Raw genomic sequence first — 17223 nt, forward strand, 5'->3', positions numbered from 1 at the left:
CGCGGGGTCACGGCAGCGACACGGGAAATCGCGCAGCAGGCTGATCACGAGTCTCCCAGGGCGTGGAGTGTGCCGGGCTTTGGGCAAGCACGTGGTAGAATGGTGGGCCTGGTACAAAAGCCTCGCTGTGCGGACAGACAGACAGACAGGCACATAGGAAAGAGGGGTACACGAATGAGTCCTGAGGGGTTTGCGTTGTAGGCGGGGGCGGGGAGAGGTGTCACCTTTGTATAACTTCTTACATCTGTAAAATAAAATGGATAGTACATTTATATCAGCCATAATCTCAGTACCCTTCATTTTCCACATTTTTAGTGTCCCCTCATTCCAACTAACGGAGCAGCTCGTGATTTAAAACTCTTTGTTACATCCCATCCTCCCACATTGTAATATACTCCTGGGGGGATTTTGTGTCGCTGCGCATGTGCAGAATTCATGTCCCCTGCAGATTTCTATGCTTCCCTGCAGAAAAATGACTTCTGATGGGGAAGCAAAGGGAAGCTGCAAGAGCAGTTATGCACTTCTCCCTGGCAGTGTAAGCAGGTCGGTTCGGGCGCCTGGAGTAGCCAGTAAAGACATAAATCATGGGGAAGAGCGGTGGGTGTGTGAGAGAGACATTCTGTCCCTCTTGTTCGCTATTGCAGCACACTTGGCATGGAGGGGCAGAGCTTTGGGGTGTTTCTGAGGAGTTAGGCATGGGGCAGGCTCTGTCCCCTCAGGCAGAGCAGAATGTAGCAGCCTGCCTTCTTAGTAAATTGTTCCTATTGTCTTTGTGAATTTCCCCAGGAGTATAAAACAGGTGTCAAAGTTTTAAGGCTCCTTTACATTGCCAGAGTGGTGTAAAGGACAGTATGGCCTTATAAAAGCTTCCTATCAAAATGTGCTCCACTGTTCGCCACTGACCACTCTGGAGATGGTCAGTAGCCAATATAAATTATGAGTTTGATTCCCCAGCCCTCTCTTGTTCCTCAGTTGCCTATGAATAAGGCTGGGAGTTTGTCACAGAGGTCATGGATTCCGTGACTTCTGCAGCAGTTGGTGAGCCTGGCCCTGGGGTCACCTGAGCAGCTCAGGCAGCCCCTGGGTAAGTCACACCAGCCGCTGCTGGGACAGTCTTGGGCCACTGTGCCTCCCTCCCCCCCGCAACAGCAGGAGTTTGGGTGTGGGAGAGGGCAGAGGGTTTAGGCATGGGATGGGGTGAGGGCTCTGGGCGGTGCTTACCTTGGGGGCTCCCCGGAAGTGACAACATTCTCCTCCCAGCCAATGGGAGCTGCGGAGCCGGCGTTCGGGACGGAGGCAGCGTGCAGAGCTGCCTGGCCACACCTCCACCGAGGAGCTGAAGGAGGGGGATGTCGCCACTTCCGGGGAGGCACGGAGCCAGGTAGGGAGCCTGCCAGCTTCCCCCCAGCACCAGCGGTGGTCCTGGGCTGCGCACCCTTGGGCCGCCCCCTTGCCAGCAGCCATGGCGTCCCCTGGGCTGCCCCCCTGAGCACCCACGGCACCCCCTGGGCCATCCCCCTCCCCCCAAGATTTAGTCAGAGGTATATAATACAAGTCATGGACAGGTCATAGGCTGTGAATTTTTGTTTACTGCCCGTGACCTGCCATGACTTTTACTAAAAATACCCATGACTAAAACATAGCCTTACCTATGATGTAACACTGAGCATATGGCTGCATATATTTGTTGACTAACAACTAGAAATAAAGGATCAAACCTAGCTACATTACTATTAGGCAAGGGGGGTTGGGGATTTCCTCCAACGCTCCCCACTCCCATTCTCCATCCATTGTATTGTAGTTTAAATAAATTAACTAAATAATTGAAACCAGCATGATTATATTGCATTATTTTGACAAATAAAATATGCAGCATTTTAAAATATTGTACACAGAATTTTAATTTTTTGGTGCAGAATTTTAAATTTTTTGGCACAGAATTCCCCCAGGAGTTTAATGGTGTATATAGTTTAATAACAATACATCTACATTGTGCTTTTCATCATGATTGATCCTAAAGTGAATTACAAATGTGGACATGAATCGGGTCACCTACTGAGTGGAATAGAACAGCTGTTTAACACCACTTGGCAACCCATGAAGTGAATGATAATATACCCAATGGAAGCTACTAGTACATTCTAACTCCAGTCATCATGCAGAAAGACGAATACCTGTGACTTCAAACACAGCAGAATAAACAAACAAGTATGTGAGGTTTTTATTACATTAAGCAAAGATGCCAAACTATCTTTTTCAGTAGATAACCAGCCTGATATTGATTCTAGCAGAATCCAGTTCCTTGGGTGCTTTGACTGTAACCTGCAAAGAGAAAGAAATTGCTTGTAAGAGCATCATCAATCATCTTCTTCTTCTGCCTGGACGATTTATTTCAAAAAGGGTCATGTTCTGCTTGTTTTTTACATTACAAATATCAATTAAGGCTGTCATGGTCAATCTTTTCTGGTTTTGCTGGAGGGCTCCTTGGGCATACCAGATTGTGGACCAAGAGATTTTTCAGTCTTTAATAGAAGGGGAGAGGATGTTGAATATTTAACAGACAGTTTTTTCTGCCCCAAGTATTTTGTTAGGTGTTAGAGTTGAAGTATTATCAAAAATAAAGATTTAAACAGCCTGAATAAGAGTCACTGCCCCTGTCAGTTAATCAGCTTTCACTTGCATGATAACTCTATCATCCATCTACAGTTTCTCCTGTTGTCCAGAGAGTCTTTCAGGATAAGCACATTGGACACAATCTGAATCTCCAGTGCAGTTCTCAAACTGTGGGTCAGGACCCCAAAGTGGGTCACGACCCCATTTTAATGGGGCTGCCAGGGCTGGCTTAGACTTGCTGGGGCCCGGGGCCAGAGCCAAAGCCCGAGCCTCACCACCCGGGGCCAAAGCTGAAGCCTGAGCCCCACCACACAGCGCCAAAGTCTGAGGGCTTCAGCCCTGGGCAGCGGGGCTCAGGTTACAGGCTCCCTGCTGGGGCTGAAGCCCTTGGGCTTCGGCTTTGGCCTTCCCGCTCAGGATGATGGGGATCAGGCTTTGGCTCAGGCTTCAGTCCTCCCTCCTGGGGTCGTGAAGTAATTTTTGTTGTCAGAAGGGGGTCGCGGTGCAATGAAATTTGAGAACCCCTGCTCTATGTAAAAAGCAGCCCTCCTCTCCCAATGCCCCTTTTTGAGGGGGGGAAAACAAACAAACCCTTTCAGGCTTTTGTTTTGCATCATTAAAAAGCAAAATAATGGTATAAGCTGAATTTTCAGTTTTGAATTTTTAAAGGGACAAGCATTTGTGGTATGCGAAGAAGGCATAGTTGTCATCCTATACATTGTGTCCTTCCCAACCAGATACAAATGTTTTCAAGGACAGAACTTGTATGTAGTAGCCTTTTGGTTAAGATCAAGTGCAATACTTCGGATGTTGGGAAGCAGTATTTGCTAAATCCTGCTAATATTGAAGCCAGTGGGAATTTGCTTTGATGAGAGCAGGATAGGGGCCATATCCTGCAAGGCTAAAATTCAACAAAATGTAGAGGAACCACACATTGCCTTACATACTACTTAAGGTCCCTTCAGTCTTGCATTAAGGACTCCACATACCTACTGATTAGGACCAAGGCCTTAAACTGTAGTTTGGTTAGGGCAGGAAGCCCACAAGCCTGTAAAGTGCCATGCATTTCTATTGGTCTACATAAATGACAGATGACATTGAACTCCATTATCTAATACAGCTCTTAATTACAATGTGATAGAAACACATATTAAACAATCATTTTAACTCCATTATTAGAAAATGGCAATGGCAATTTAATTGACACTGTCCTGCCATATGTTTTGTTCAAGTTCAGGTTTGAAAGCATAAGTAAAAACAATAATATGCTTTATATGAGTTGTTCATGGCAGCTACTATGCCTTCCTATGTGTGTATGCCTAACATACTATATGCTCTAGCATAATGCAGATATATAATAATTAATAGTAATAAAATGTACCAACAACTTCAGCCCATGCAATGTCTTTTTTATTGTAATTTCTATGATTCTGTGATTATGGTTAATAACTAATAAAATGACCATGTGCACTTCTATAGATATGTGACAAATGTTCTCAAAGCACTTTACTAGCATTAATTAATGAAGCCTTACAACTTATTCCAGTTTGACTGATGGGTTCCTGGGGCACAGCAAAGTTAAATGATATGCCAGACTTGACATGGGAAGTCTATAGAAGAATAAAATCCTGAAAACCTGAAGGCTGACATAGTAACATGGGAATTGCCAGACTAGGTCAAGATCCCAGGTCCAGCTAATCCAGTATCTGACAGAGGCCAGCACCAGAGGCTTCAGAAGGAGGTGCAAGAACTCCCACAGCAACAGATTTGAAATAATCTGCCTCTCACATTAGTTCTCATGTCATCCTGGTCCCTAATAGTTAGCAACTGGTTTAAACTCTGAAACATGAGGGTTTATCATTCTTCCATAATGTGTTAGCACAAAGTATTATAATGCTGGATACTCTTGTTGTCCAATGTCCATGTAAATGTATGATCCCTTCGGTCAGCCCACCTCCAAACTAAAAAGTGTATTTCCAGTTACTTTCCCCTCCTCCCGACTCCCCCACCCTCGCAAAGAGTGGCAGTCTGGGGGATAAACAATACACACAGTAAACACTGTACACAAGCCAGCGTCTAAGGCAGTGCTGGGGAGACCCAGCATTACCCGCAGACTCAGATAAATAACGTTAGAGAGGAGCAAAACCAGCGGATTGTCTCCCTTGCTCTAACACCGCCCCCCCCCCAAAAGTTATACCAAGGGGAAGGGCAAAGCGAGACTGGGGGTGGTGGTGGTGTCTGTCTGTGTCTGTCCCTGGGTAGCACGTGGGCCTGGCCCCCCAGCCCAGCGCGTCCTTCCCTGTTGCACCTGCTCGGGGAGGCTCCAGCCCCGCCCGAGCGGCTCCTCCTCCCGCCGCGGAGGCTGAGCTCCAGGAAGCAGGATCTACCTAGTCCCCGTGGCCGGATTCCCCAGGCGGCCGCGCGCTCGGGCTGCCCTGCCCTGGGCACCGACCCGCCGCAGCAAGTTCCGCTCTCGGCACCGACCCGCCGCGCGCGCCGTCACCAGCGGCATCTGCGACGCCCATGGGAGCAGCTGGCGCCTGAGCCGCATCGGAACCATGTGGTGCTCAGCGGAGCCCCGGCCCGTGCCCCACGGGGGCCTCCTCCTGCTCTGGCTGCTGGTGAGCCCGCCTCCCCCCACTCCCCGGACACCGGCCGCCACCCCGTGGCCGGGACCTGCGGCCGGGAGCGCCCTGGGCTGGGCTGTCAGCTCCTTTGTCCCGCAGCACGCACATCCTCCGCTGCCAGCCCCGGAGGCTGTGCGGAACCCCGCTGTGCTCTGCAGTATGCCCCGTTCCTCCCAGCACACTCCCTACACGCCTCTCCGTCCGCCCAGCACACTCCCTATACGCCTCTCCGTCCACCCCAGCACACTCCCTATACGCCTCTCCATCTGCCCAGCACACTCCCTACATGCCTCTCCGTCCACCCCAGCACTCTCCCTACACGCCTCTCCGTCCACCCCAGCACATTGCCTACACGCCTCTCCGTCCACCCCAGCACACTCCCTACACGCCTCTCCGTCCGCCCAGCACACTCCCTATACGCCTCTCCGTCCACCCCAGCACACTCCCTATACGCCTCTCCATCTGCCCAGCACACTCCCTACATGCCTCTCCGTCCACCCCAGCACTCTCCCTACACGCCTCTCCGTCCACCCCAGCACATTGCCTACACGCCTCTCCGTCCACCCCAGCACTCTCCCTACACGCCTCTCCGTCCACCCCAGCACATTGCCTACACGCCTCTCCGTCCACCCCAGCACACTCCCTATACGCCTCTCCGTCCACCCCAGCACACTCCCTACACGCCTCTCCGTCCACCCCAGCACACTCCCTACACGCCTCTCCGTCCACCCCCGCACACTCCCTACACGCCTCTCCATCCACCCCAGCACACTCCCTATACGCCTCTCCGTCCACCCCAGCACACTCCCTATACGCCTCTCCATCTGCCCAGCACACTCCCTACACGCCTCTCCGTCCACCCCAGCACACTCCCTACACGCCTTTCCGTCCACCCCAGCACACTCCCTACACGCCTCTCCGTCCACCCCCGCACACTCCCTACACGCCTCTCCGTCCACCCCAGCACACTCCCTACACGCCTCTCCGTCTCCTTTCATGGATTGAGAACTGGTTAAAAGACAGGGAACAAAGGGTAGGAATAAATGGTAAATTTTCAGGATGGAGAGGGGTAATTAGTGGTGTTCCCGTGGGTCAGTCCTAAAACCAATCCTATTAAATTTATTCATAAATGGTCTGGAAAAGGGGTAAACAGTGAGGTGGCAAAGTTTGCAGATGATACTAAACTGCTCAAGATAGTTAAGACCAAAGCAGACTATGAAGAACTTCAAAAAGATCTCACAAAACTAAGTGATTGGGCAACAAAATGGTAAATGAAATTTAATGTGGATAAATGTTAAGTAATGCACATTGGAAAAAATAACCCCAACTATAGATACAATATGATGGGGGCTAATTTAGCTACCACTAATCAGGAAAGAGATCTTGGAGTCATCGTGGATAGTTCTCTGAAGACATCCACGCAGTGTGCAGTGGCAGTCAAAAAAGCAAGCAGGATGTTAGGAATCATTTAAAAAGGAATAGAGAATAAGACGGAGAATATTTTATTGACCTTATATAAATCCATGGTACGCCCACATCTTGAATACTGCGTACGGATGTGGTCTCATCTCAAAAAAGATATACTGGCATTAGAAAAGGTTCAGAGAAGGGCAACCAAAATGATTAGGGGTTTGGAATGGGTCCCATATGAGGAGAGATTAAAGAGGCTAGGACTTTTCAGCTTGGAAAAGAGGAGACCATGGGGGGATATGATCGTGGTATATAAAATCATGAGTAGTGTGGAGAAAGTGAATAAGGAAAAGTTATTTACTTGTTCCCATAATATAAGAACTAGGGGTCACCAAATGAAATTAATGGGCAGGAGGTTTAAAACAAATAAAAGGAAGTTGTTCTTCACACAGTGCACAGTCAACCTGTGGAACTCCTTGCCTGAGGAGGTTGTGAAGGCTAGGAATGTAACAGGGTTTAAAAGAGAACTAGATACATTCATGGAGGTTAAGTCCATTAATGGCTATTAGCCAGGATGGGTAAGGAATGGTGTCTCTAGCCTGTTTGTCAGAGGGTGGAGATGGATGGCAGGAGAGAGATCACTTGATCATTACCTGTTAGGTTCACTCCCTCTGGGGCACTTGGCATTGGCCATTGTCAGGAGACAGGATACTGGGCTGGATGGACCTTTGATCTGACCCAATATGGCTGTTCTTATGTTCATCCACCTCAGCACACTCCCTATTCGCCTCTCCATCCACCCCAGCACACTGCCTATGTGCTGGGATGGAGAGGCATATCTCTCCGTCCACCTCAGCACACTCCCAATACATCCCTCCATCCCAATACACCCTATCCATACACCCCACCTTTTCATTCACCCCAGCACCCAGGACTCCTCTACATCCACCCCAGCACACTCCCAATACATCCCTCCATCCCAATACACCCTCCATCCACCATAACACACTCCCTTTACACTTGTCCATTCCTATATACTCCTCCATTCACCCCAGTATGTTGCTAATACACCCTTGCACACCCAATACACACCTCCGTCCAGCGCACTTCCAGTACAGCCCTCCATCCCAGTACATCCATCCACTCCAACACACTTCCAGTACAACCCAAAACATTTTCCCAATAAATTTCCCACACCCATATCCCAAATACATGCCCTCCATTCCATTTCCCCCTCCCCCCGCCCAGTACACACAAATCCTGGCCCTACCCTGACATCTCTCCATTATTCTGCCCCACCACATACCTCTTGCTTCTTCATAATCCTTCCCTTTCTTCCTCTTTTTCTGCTTCCCCAAGATGCATATCTATCCCCTTACACAGCCCTTCCTCCTTTCATCCTTTGCCTACTCAACTGCACCCTCCCCCATCAATACACCACCCTTCTGCCAAGCCTCATCAAAACATATTCCTATTTCCATTCCCAGGGATGATGACTTCCCCTACCAACTCCTCCAATTTTTTCTAACATTGATTTAAAAAAAAAGATTCCTCTAGTTTTCCACTGACAGGGTCTAATCATGCAGCCCCTACTCATGTACAATCATTATTAAAAAGAAGAATCCCATTATTTTCCATAGGACTATATTCACTTGAATCATAGAAATATACGGCTGGAAGGGACCTCAAGAAGTCATCAAGTCCAGTCCCCTGCACAGAGGCAGGACCAAGTAAACCTAGACCATCCGTGACAGGTGTTTGTGCAATCTGTACATAAAAGCCTCCAAAAATGGGGATTCTACAACCTCCCTTAGAAGACCATTTCAGAGCTTAACTATCCTTATAGTTAGAAAATTTTTCCAAATATCTAATCTAAATCTCCCTTGCTGCAGATTAAACCCATTACTTCTTGTCCTACCTTCAGTGGACATGAAGAACAATTGATTACAATCTTCTTTATAACATCTCTCAACATATTTGAAGACTGTTACCAGTCCCTCCCCTGAGTGTTTTCGCAAGGCTAAATATGCCTAGTTGTTTTAACCTTTCCTCATAGGTCAGGTTTTCTAAACCTTTTATCATTTTTTTGTTGCTCTTCTCTGGATTCTCCGCTGTTTGTCCACATCTTTCTTAAAGTATGTTGCCCAGAATTGGACACAGTAGTTCAGCTATGCCTAGTAGAGTAGTCTTACATACACCACTCCTGTTAATACACCCCAGAATGATATTAGTCTTCTTTGCAGCTGCCTCATATTGTTAACTCATTTTCAGTTTGAGATTCACTATAACCCTCAGATCCTTTTCAGTTCTGCCACTATCAAGCCAGTTATTCCCCATTTTTCAGTTGTGCATTTGACTTTTCTTTCTTTGCACTTGTCTTTATTGAATTTCATCTTGTTGATTACAGACCAAATCTACAATTTGTCAAGGTCATTTTGAATTCTAATCTTTTCCTCCAAAGTACCTCTCCCAGCCCGGTGTCATCCACAAATTTTATATGCATACTCTCCACTCTATTAGCCAAGTCATTTATGAAACTGAATAGTACTGGACCCAGGACTTAACTTCTATAGAACCCCACTAGATACGCCTCCCCTGTTTGACAGCAAACCATTGATAACTACTCTTTGAGTATAGTCTTTCAACCAGTTGTGCACCCACCTAATGGTAATATGATCAAGAGCACATTTAACTCGTTTTCTTATGGGAATGTCATGTGCAACTGTGTCAAAAGCCTGACTAAGATCAAGATATATCATGTCTACTGCTTTCACCCTATCTATTAGACCAGTGATCCTGTCAAAGACAGAAATTAGGTTGGTTTGACATGATTTGTTCTTGACAAATCCCTGTTGGCCTTTGCTAATAACCCTATTTATGCTCTAGGTCAGGGGTTCTCAAACCTCATTGCACCACGACAATTCTAACAACAAAAATTACTTCACGACCCCAGGAGGGGGAGACCGAAGCCTGAGCCCGGCCAAGCCCCACTTCTCCGGGGGCGGGAGGGGGGGAAGCCCGAGCCCCACTGCTCCAGGCAGGGGGGGTCAAAGCTGAATCTCAAGGGCCTCAGCCCCTGGTCAGGTGGCCTGCAACCTGAGCCCTGCTGCGCAGGGCTGAAGCCCTTGGGCTTGACTTCAGCTCTGAGGAGTGGGGCTCAGGCTTCAGCCCTGGGCCCCAGCAAGTCTAAGCCAGCCCTGGCGACTCCATTTGGGGTCCTGACCCACAGTCTGAGAACAGTTTCTCTAGGTGTTTATAAAGTGACTGTTTAATAATTTGTTCCAGTATCAAAGTCAGGTTGACTGGTCTATAATGCCCCAGGTCCTCTTTGTTCCCCTTTTTAAAGATAGGTACTATGTTTGCCCTTCTCCAGTCCTCTGGGACTTCACCTAATTCTCTAGGAGTTCTTGAAGATAATTACTAACAGTTCTGAGATTGCTTCCGTTAGTTCTTTAAGTACCCTAGGATGGATTTCATCAGGCCCTGCCGACTTTGAGTACATCTAACTTATCTGAATCTTCTTTAACCTGTTCTCTTATTTTGATTAAGGATAGTGTGTGAGAGTAAGAATTGAAGAGTTGATAACGGGGCCATTAATCTGGTAATTTATACTTAATGAAGACTACATGGGCAAGATTTTCACAAGATTTTCAGCACCCACAATCAAGGCCACATTTTCAAAAGAGCTCAATGTTGGAAAACCATCAGCATCACTCTGGAAGTTGCTATATCCTGAGTGCTTTTGAAAATCTGCCTTTATGTAAGTGCCTAAATGGGAGCTTTCCAAATCTGGCCCCAATTGTGGGTTTGAGTACCTGAACATCTGGCCCATAGCTTTTAAAAAAAATTAGCCCCAGATTTCTAAATTCTTGTGACCTTAGGTAAGCAACATACATAACTCTTATTGGCATCATTTTAAAATTATTATATGTAGTTATTTTTTATACACATAAAAAAGGGAAAAAACTTCTCCTCCTGGTTTCTTATTTTAGTGTCAAAATTTTTCTTCAGAACATTACATATTTGCTGCCTGCACCACCCGTACAGAAAGGGCTGTGTTTATCTCTGCTGCATAGTCATAGGTTCAGGCTTTAGATTACCATCTTTGCCTCTGACAACAAAAGAGTTACAAATTATGAAGTGGGAAATGTCACATTGATTATTTACTCTGTGGCAATACTGATCTTAAAAATGTAACCTTTTAAAGAGGATCCTCCTCATTTTGGCCAGACATATTTATTTCCTCCTATCCAAATTAGGGGTTACTCACTATTTCTCAGTGTAAATTATTGAGCTAAGACTTGATGAGTCATACCATTAATGCATTAGAAAACTTGGTATAGTAGATGCCATTAAAAACTCAACCTTTTCCTTTCCAGAGGGATTGTGGTACTGTGGTATCTCTTCTTTTACATGTAAGCTCATACTATCATTACTGCAGATACCCGGGTGGTGGGAAATGATGAGTTTTTAATGGCACCCACTATACAAATCAACTTAAAGCGGCATAATTTCAGGACTCTGCGTTTGCTCTTTTGGTCTCCAATTGAAGTCAGTGGGGATTGTTTTGCTATTGATACTGAATGGGAGCAGGATTGGGCCCTTTGTGTTGAATTTCTCATATTGGGGCTTTTGCACATATCTTAAAATTCAGCATGGTACAGTAGAGGACTATGGGCCATGTTCAGATCTTGTGTAAGCAGATGCAATTTTATGGAGGTCAGTGGAGTTTCTCCAGAGCTGAATTTGGTCCAGCAATAATAAGAGCCCCCAATGACACGCTCATCATCCCTGATACTAATGGAATGATTTATAATAATGCCTATTCAGCCTTTTTCCTTTTTGTTGCCTGGTATCAATGATGTTTCATAGATTGAAAATCCACTTCCTCGCTCATCACTGGTGAATAGGAAGTTTCCCCTGAAATCTGGCATGGCGATAGAACCAATGCCATCAAATTCAGTGGAATCTAACTCCCCTCCAATTAATAAAAAGACTGTAGCCCTTATGGATGTTAAAATAACTATGTAAATCAGCTGTAAACTAATGCAGTGTTGTCTTCCTGAGCCTATGGAGTGTTAGCATATGAAATTAGCTAACAGGACACTGTTCTGTTTTACTATTGCTGTTCGATGCCTACCCAATGTCTTGAGTAGATAACCTCATTGAACATCTAGGACAAGCACATATTATATAATGACCTTAGATCTGACCAAGGGATATTGGCAGATCCCCCAGCCAGTACTGACTGGCAGCCTCACAGCAGTTGGAAGAATAAAGGAGTTATGAAGCAAAGGGGCAGGGAGACTGCCAGAGGAGCTAGCAGGCTAGAGAAGGGAAGTCCTGCCAGAAGATTGGTGACAAGCTGCCCATGCACAACACCCCAGACAAGGGATGACTGTAACTATGGGCTGAAGAAGCCCACAAAGCCAAGTAAAGGTAGAAAGGAGTTCTGGGTACAGCAGGAGGAATTGTTGAGGATTAATTGTCCCTGCCTGGTTTAAGGGCCCTGAGCTGGAACCCAGTGGAGTAGGTTGGCGTGGGTTCGCCTACCGATCCCTCAATGGAGACTTAAGTACCAAAAGGGGTTTCCAGACCAGCTAGCCCTGGCCAACTATAAGGGGAAACCTGTACACCCAAGAGGTACAGAAACAAAGACCTTCATAGTCCAGAATAGGACTATTCTAGAGACTCAGACAGAAAAGGCTGACTGACTGCCCCTCCAGACTGAGCAAACTCTGTGCAACAGTTCAGTCTGGCCAGAGGGGCGGGGGGACTGACACATTAGCACCTCCGTCTACACTGCTGCAAATAATGACTACTGTGTTTTCCAACTAGTAAGTGCACTGCCATTCTGTATTTCATTCTTGTAATGCACTTTTGGATACTTTACAAATGTTAATTAATCCTAACAGAAATGTGATTGGGAAGTGGATTAGGTATTATCCCCACTTTACAGATGACTAATTTAAAGGTTTCTGTAGTAGGAAAATTTATTTTTAAAATCATATGAATAAAAAGCTGACAAAAATACAGCTAAACAAAAACAAAACAAGGGTCCAAATCCTATAAATTACAATAGAAGTTTTGATGGTCTGATCCTAAAATGTGCTTAGTGCCTCCTAGAGTAAGTCATTTCCTTGGTGGATAGGATCTTACCTGAGAAGGTTTGCAGGATATATCTATATGTATATTTGTTTGTGTATGTAATTCTAAGTATTTAAACTGGTCAATTATTAGCCTAAAAATTCTAACAATGTCTCTTCAATATTCCATAGCTAGTTCCTGTATGAAAGGGTCTTTACATTTTGGGTGTCTAATATTGTATCTTACATTTTACATTTTAAAATGAGAAGAAACACGTGCAACATACCGCTGTAAATATATTAATAATAAAGTTTAACTCGGGCAGGTGGATATAACATTTTGATTTTTTTCCCCAGAGTTTTGTGCCATCGTTTGGAAGGGAGACACTCCTGACGACACCTGTTATCCCACAGTCTGACCAAAGCATAGCTTCTGAAGATTTTATTCATTTAAACATTTTAGAAAAAAGAGTTCTTAATGATTCTGAGGTCTCAGTTCAGTATTTATGTTCTAAGCCTTGCACTGTCACTTTGGAAGCAGTAGCTTCATCGGAGTTCAGAACTGGTGTGTTAGTGTATAAGAAGAGGTGGAAGAACGAGAAGCAGCTTCATATAAGTAGAACTCAAACAGTGCATTTGAAATTTCCAAACATCATGGTTTACAGAGATGATTATTTCATCAGACGCTCTATAATAGTGCCTACTGTGATACTATATGCATGGATCAATCACAAACCTGTTGGGAGCTATGATGCCAAGCGGGATGAAAGCTACCTACAGGCAGTTGCCAAGAATTATACTTTGTTGGAAACAGTTCCACCTTGTGAGCGGCCATACAAAGATCACAAAGTATGTTTTAAGTGGAGCTCTGAGCATATGTGGAGGCTCCAGGCAAACAGGATACCTCAGTGCCCGCATGAGACTGGTAGGTACAATTACACGTTTCCCTTTTTTAGAGAGCTAAGATGGGACCAAAATGGCACATTGTATAAGTTTCTATAAAAGTGTATATTTATAGTTATTAGCAAAAATATTTTGCCAGAGGGATTTACTTTTGGTAGCAAAATGATTAAAATCAGTGATTTAAATAGCTTTGATTTAAATCAATGCACCCTACTTCATTGGATACAAGAATGATAGAATCAGGCCCTAAAATGGATCTCCCTTCCTCCCCCAACACAGAAGACTAGCCTTTGGACTAAGAGTGCGAATGTGAAATTTCAGCCCAGAAGGAAACATTTAATGATACAGAAACAACTGAAAATAGGGTTTAGAATGCAATGTCCATCTCATCTGCAACTATAGCTTTGCTATGCTACATTTTATTTATAAACAAAATCTGAAGCATCCCTGTACATTTCCTAGAAAGGAACAGAAATGAGTTAAAACATATGGTGATTGTGCTTTCATTTACACCCATCCACCCCTATTGAAGACAGTGTGTGGGTACAGAAGTAAATACAGAATGTGACCCACTGTCTCAGGAAAAAGTCTATCATCACCGAAACTGAACAGGTTTTGCCATCTTAGGCCTTTATGGCCCAGTTCTGCCCTCCATTACATGGGTACTTCTGCCAGTGAAATCAATGGGAGTGCACTCATGTACCTAAGGGTAGAATTTGTCTCTATGTAGTTTAGAATGGTCTTACTTACATTATAGTCTATAACTGTTATGAGGCCATTATAGTGACCCAAAATTTTGTCTCCACTATAACTGAGCATTTACTATAATGTATTCAAAGGGCGTGGGACCCGAGAGTTGCTTCTTTTTTAGTGTGTTCCTTGGTACAGCCGTCTTATGTTATGATCCAGTGTGGCATTGCATAAGTATGCCATCATACTGGGATGCAACATGATGACATCTCATGATTGGGTTTAGCCATGATTGTTCCACAAGCACAGCTTGCGGGATGCAGGATATCTCTGTAGAAATCTAGTTAACCCACCGGTCTCAGTATGTCTAGGGAAACCTACAATCTGTCAGAATTCAGAGTAGCAGCTGTGTTAGTCTGTATCTGCAAAAAGAACAGGAGTACTTGTGGCACCTTAGAGACTAACAAATTTATTTGAGCATAAGCTTTCGTGGGCTACAGCCCACTTCTTCGGATGCATCAGAAGTTCCTCAGGATCCTATTGGGCAGATCTGTGTCTAACAACTGGAATTTTTGTCACATTTTGTGACCTCATTACCACTGATCCTAGCCTCAAAATAGCCATGAGGAATGGACCCCATGCTTCTTTCCCTCCTATAAGTAACCTCTCCCTGGGCTGCAGTGTATTGCGTAAAGGACAGTTGATCTAACATTAGGGATTTGTTGTGTATTTGTGGGCTGACTAGATCATGACATTTGATCTATATTACAAGATATTTCATTTAAACATTTAACAGTGTATGAACGTGGGGTGTCAATGTGAATTGGCATTTCTTGGCAGACTAAGAATGATTACATTTGGCAGATGCTGTTGAGATCCTCAGTTTTCCATATGCATCAAGCGGAGAGAAGACAGGAATTGTGAAGAAGTTCAAGAGATTTCACAACAGAGAGCTTGAGACAATCAGGCAGCATCAGATCGATTACCCAAAGTAAGCAAATGCAAATCATGGAAGATGAGTATATTTAATTCCTAATGGCTAAAATCTGTCCTCAGAGCCACCCTTGTACAGAAAATCACAAGTTAAAGGCACACTCTCCACTAATTCAAGCAAGTGATAGGGCAGCTACCCTGCTGGTGTTTATAAGGTTTTTTTTCAGCAGAGGAGAGAGGACAGGACTGAGCTTTGCAACACCAAATAAACTTGGGCTTACTCCTCTTTCATCCTCCACTCCCTCTAAACATTCCAGCAGCACTGAAGTAAGGCTCCCAGCTTCTAAACTCCTTCCCAGGATATGCAGAGAAGTCGTACTTCATGAAGAACTCCCCTCCTGCAGCTTTCCCGGCTTCCATTGCTCTTTGGTACCACATAGGGATCTGAGGGGGAAAGAGGAGGATCCCTACCCTTCCCCTGGGCTCCTGTTGCTCCCTGTCCTCCCCTCAGTGCAACATGGTTATGGAAATGGAAAATGATCACTAGATTTGTATATCACCCTTATGTACAAAGGACAGGAGGTATGGCTGCCAAACTTGCTGATCCTGAGGATCTGTGGGAATTAGTGGCCCTAGACACAGGCCTCTTAAATCATCCGTGTGTAGAAGCTCTATTTTGATGCACTTTCTAGCCCCTTTAGAACTGGTAGCACGGCTGGCTCATGTGCCATGCTATAAGTGGCTCATCCACTGCAGCTGCATTCAACTTCCCCCTCTGAGAATCTGTGGATGAGAATATGCACTATTAACTCCCCTGCGCCTCACAATTTCCCTTTCCCTGCCACCAGGCCATGTCCCCTCTTTTACATGGAACACCACTTGTAAATTGTGGTGGCAAACCAGCTGCTGATAGCTACACAGTGAGTGGAAGAGGAAGCATGCTATCTCACAGCTTTTTCTCCACAGTCCCATTTACATGTGAATTTTTGCTCCTCTCCACACCTTAGAGCAGAAGGGAGCAAACTGACCAGATTCAACAATCTGAAGCTTTCAGTCTTAATCGGGGATTTCTTTGAGTGCAGAAATCTCTGTAAGGACATATGTTCCCCTTCAGAGAAGCAGATGAGCATAAGATAGTGAGAGAGGGCTGGAGAAATTCAGCCATCGCATAGGGCAGCTGCCTCTAGGCACTGTGCACCAAGGGGAAGTAGGAATCCTGGAGCATCTACTGGCCACAGCATTTTTCCCTGCCAGAGGTTTATATTTTACAGTGAGATTTACAGTGACAGGGGGTGCTGACTCAGTCAGCATTGTCCTACACTGTGTGCCTTGTGACAGCCATCAGAAGGGCCACATGCACACATTTGCAATCAGAGAATCAATAGGAATGCAGCAGTTGAGTTAGCTGTGTTGCTAGGGATGAAGGATGCACAGAGTGGTGTATAGGCATGAAGGATATGTACAAAGAGCACAGTCTCTCCCTGTGGATTAGTGTACACATAATTTATAAGCTACTCTGCCTCTCACATATACTCCTCAGAATGATGTGACATTCCCAACTATCAGAGTGCACCGATCTTACTATGTAACTACTCCCCTCCCATGCATTTTTCCAGGAAGAGAACATATAGTTACTAGTCATTAGGTTAACACACACAATTTTAGGTCTGAGTAAGACATAAGATATTGTACATTAAATATAATTTCTAATGGAAATTGGAGTGAGTTGATCAAGCTTAAAGTATTTAAAATAAACACATTTAAAATGTGCATTTTTCTAAACCCATAAAAATATGGAACTGAGGGATAGCACTTTTTAAAGATCATTAAAAGAAGATAATTTATCAGAAGATACTATTAAATGTAGTTTTAATATAGGTGGGGTTTTCAAAAGCACACAGCATTGAATTAAATCATCAAACTCCCATTGACTCCAGTGAGAGCAGAGTTAGGCCAATGCA

The 17223-nt window shown here is 45.0% G+C and overlaps 1 protein-coding gene across 1 annotated transcript in view; it reads left to right on the forward strand.

Annotated features, from left to right (window-relative positions):
- The first annotated feature begins 5171 nt into the window (after positions 1–5171).
- SEL1L3 (SEL1L family member 3) overlaps positions 5172–17223 on the forward strand; it is a 62286-nt gene continuing 50234 nt past the window's right edge. The window contains exons 1-3 of the mRNA XM_065405401.1: positions 5172–5234; positions 13094–13661; positions 15194–15320. Of these exons, the coding sequence (XP_065261473.1) occupies positions 5172–5234; positions 13094–13661; positions 15194–15320 (758 nt within the window). The remainder of the gene's footprint in view (positions 5235–13093; positions 13662–15193; positions 15321–17223) is intronic.

The sequence above is a fragment of the Emys orbicularis genome, chromosome 5 (genome assembly GCF_028017835.1).
Source record: "Emys orbicularis isolate rEmyOrb1 chromosome 5, rEmyOrb1.hap1, whole genome shotgun sequence".
NCBI lineage: Eukaryota > Metazoa > Chordata > Testudines > Emydidae > Emys > Emys orbicularis.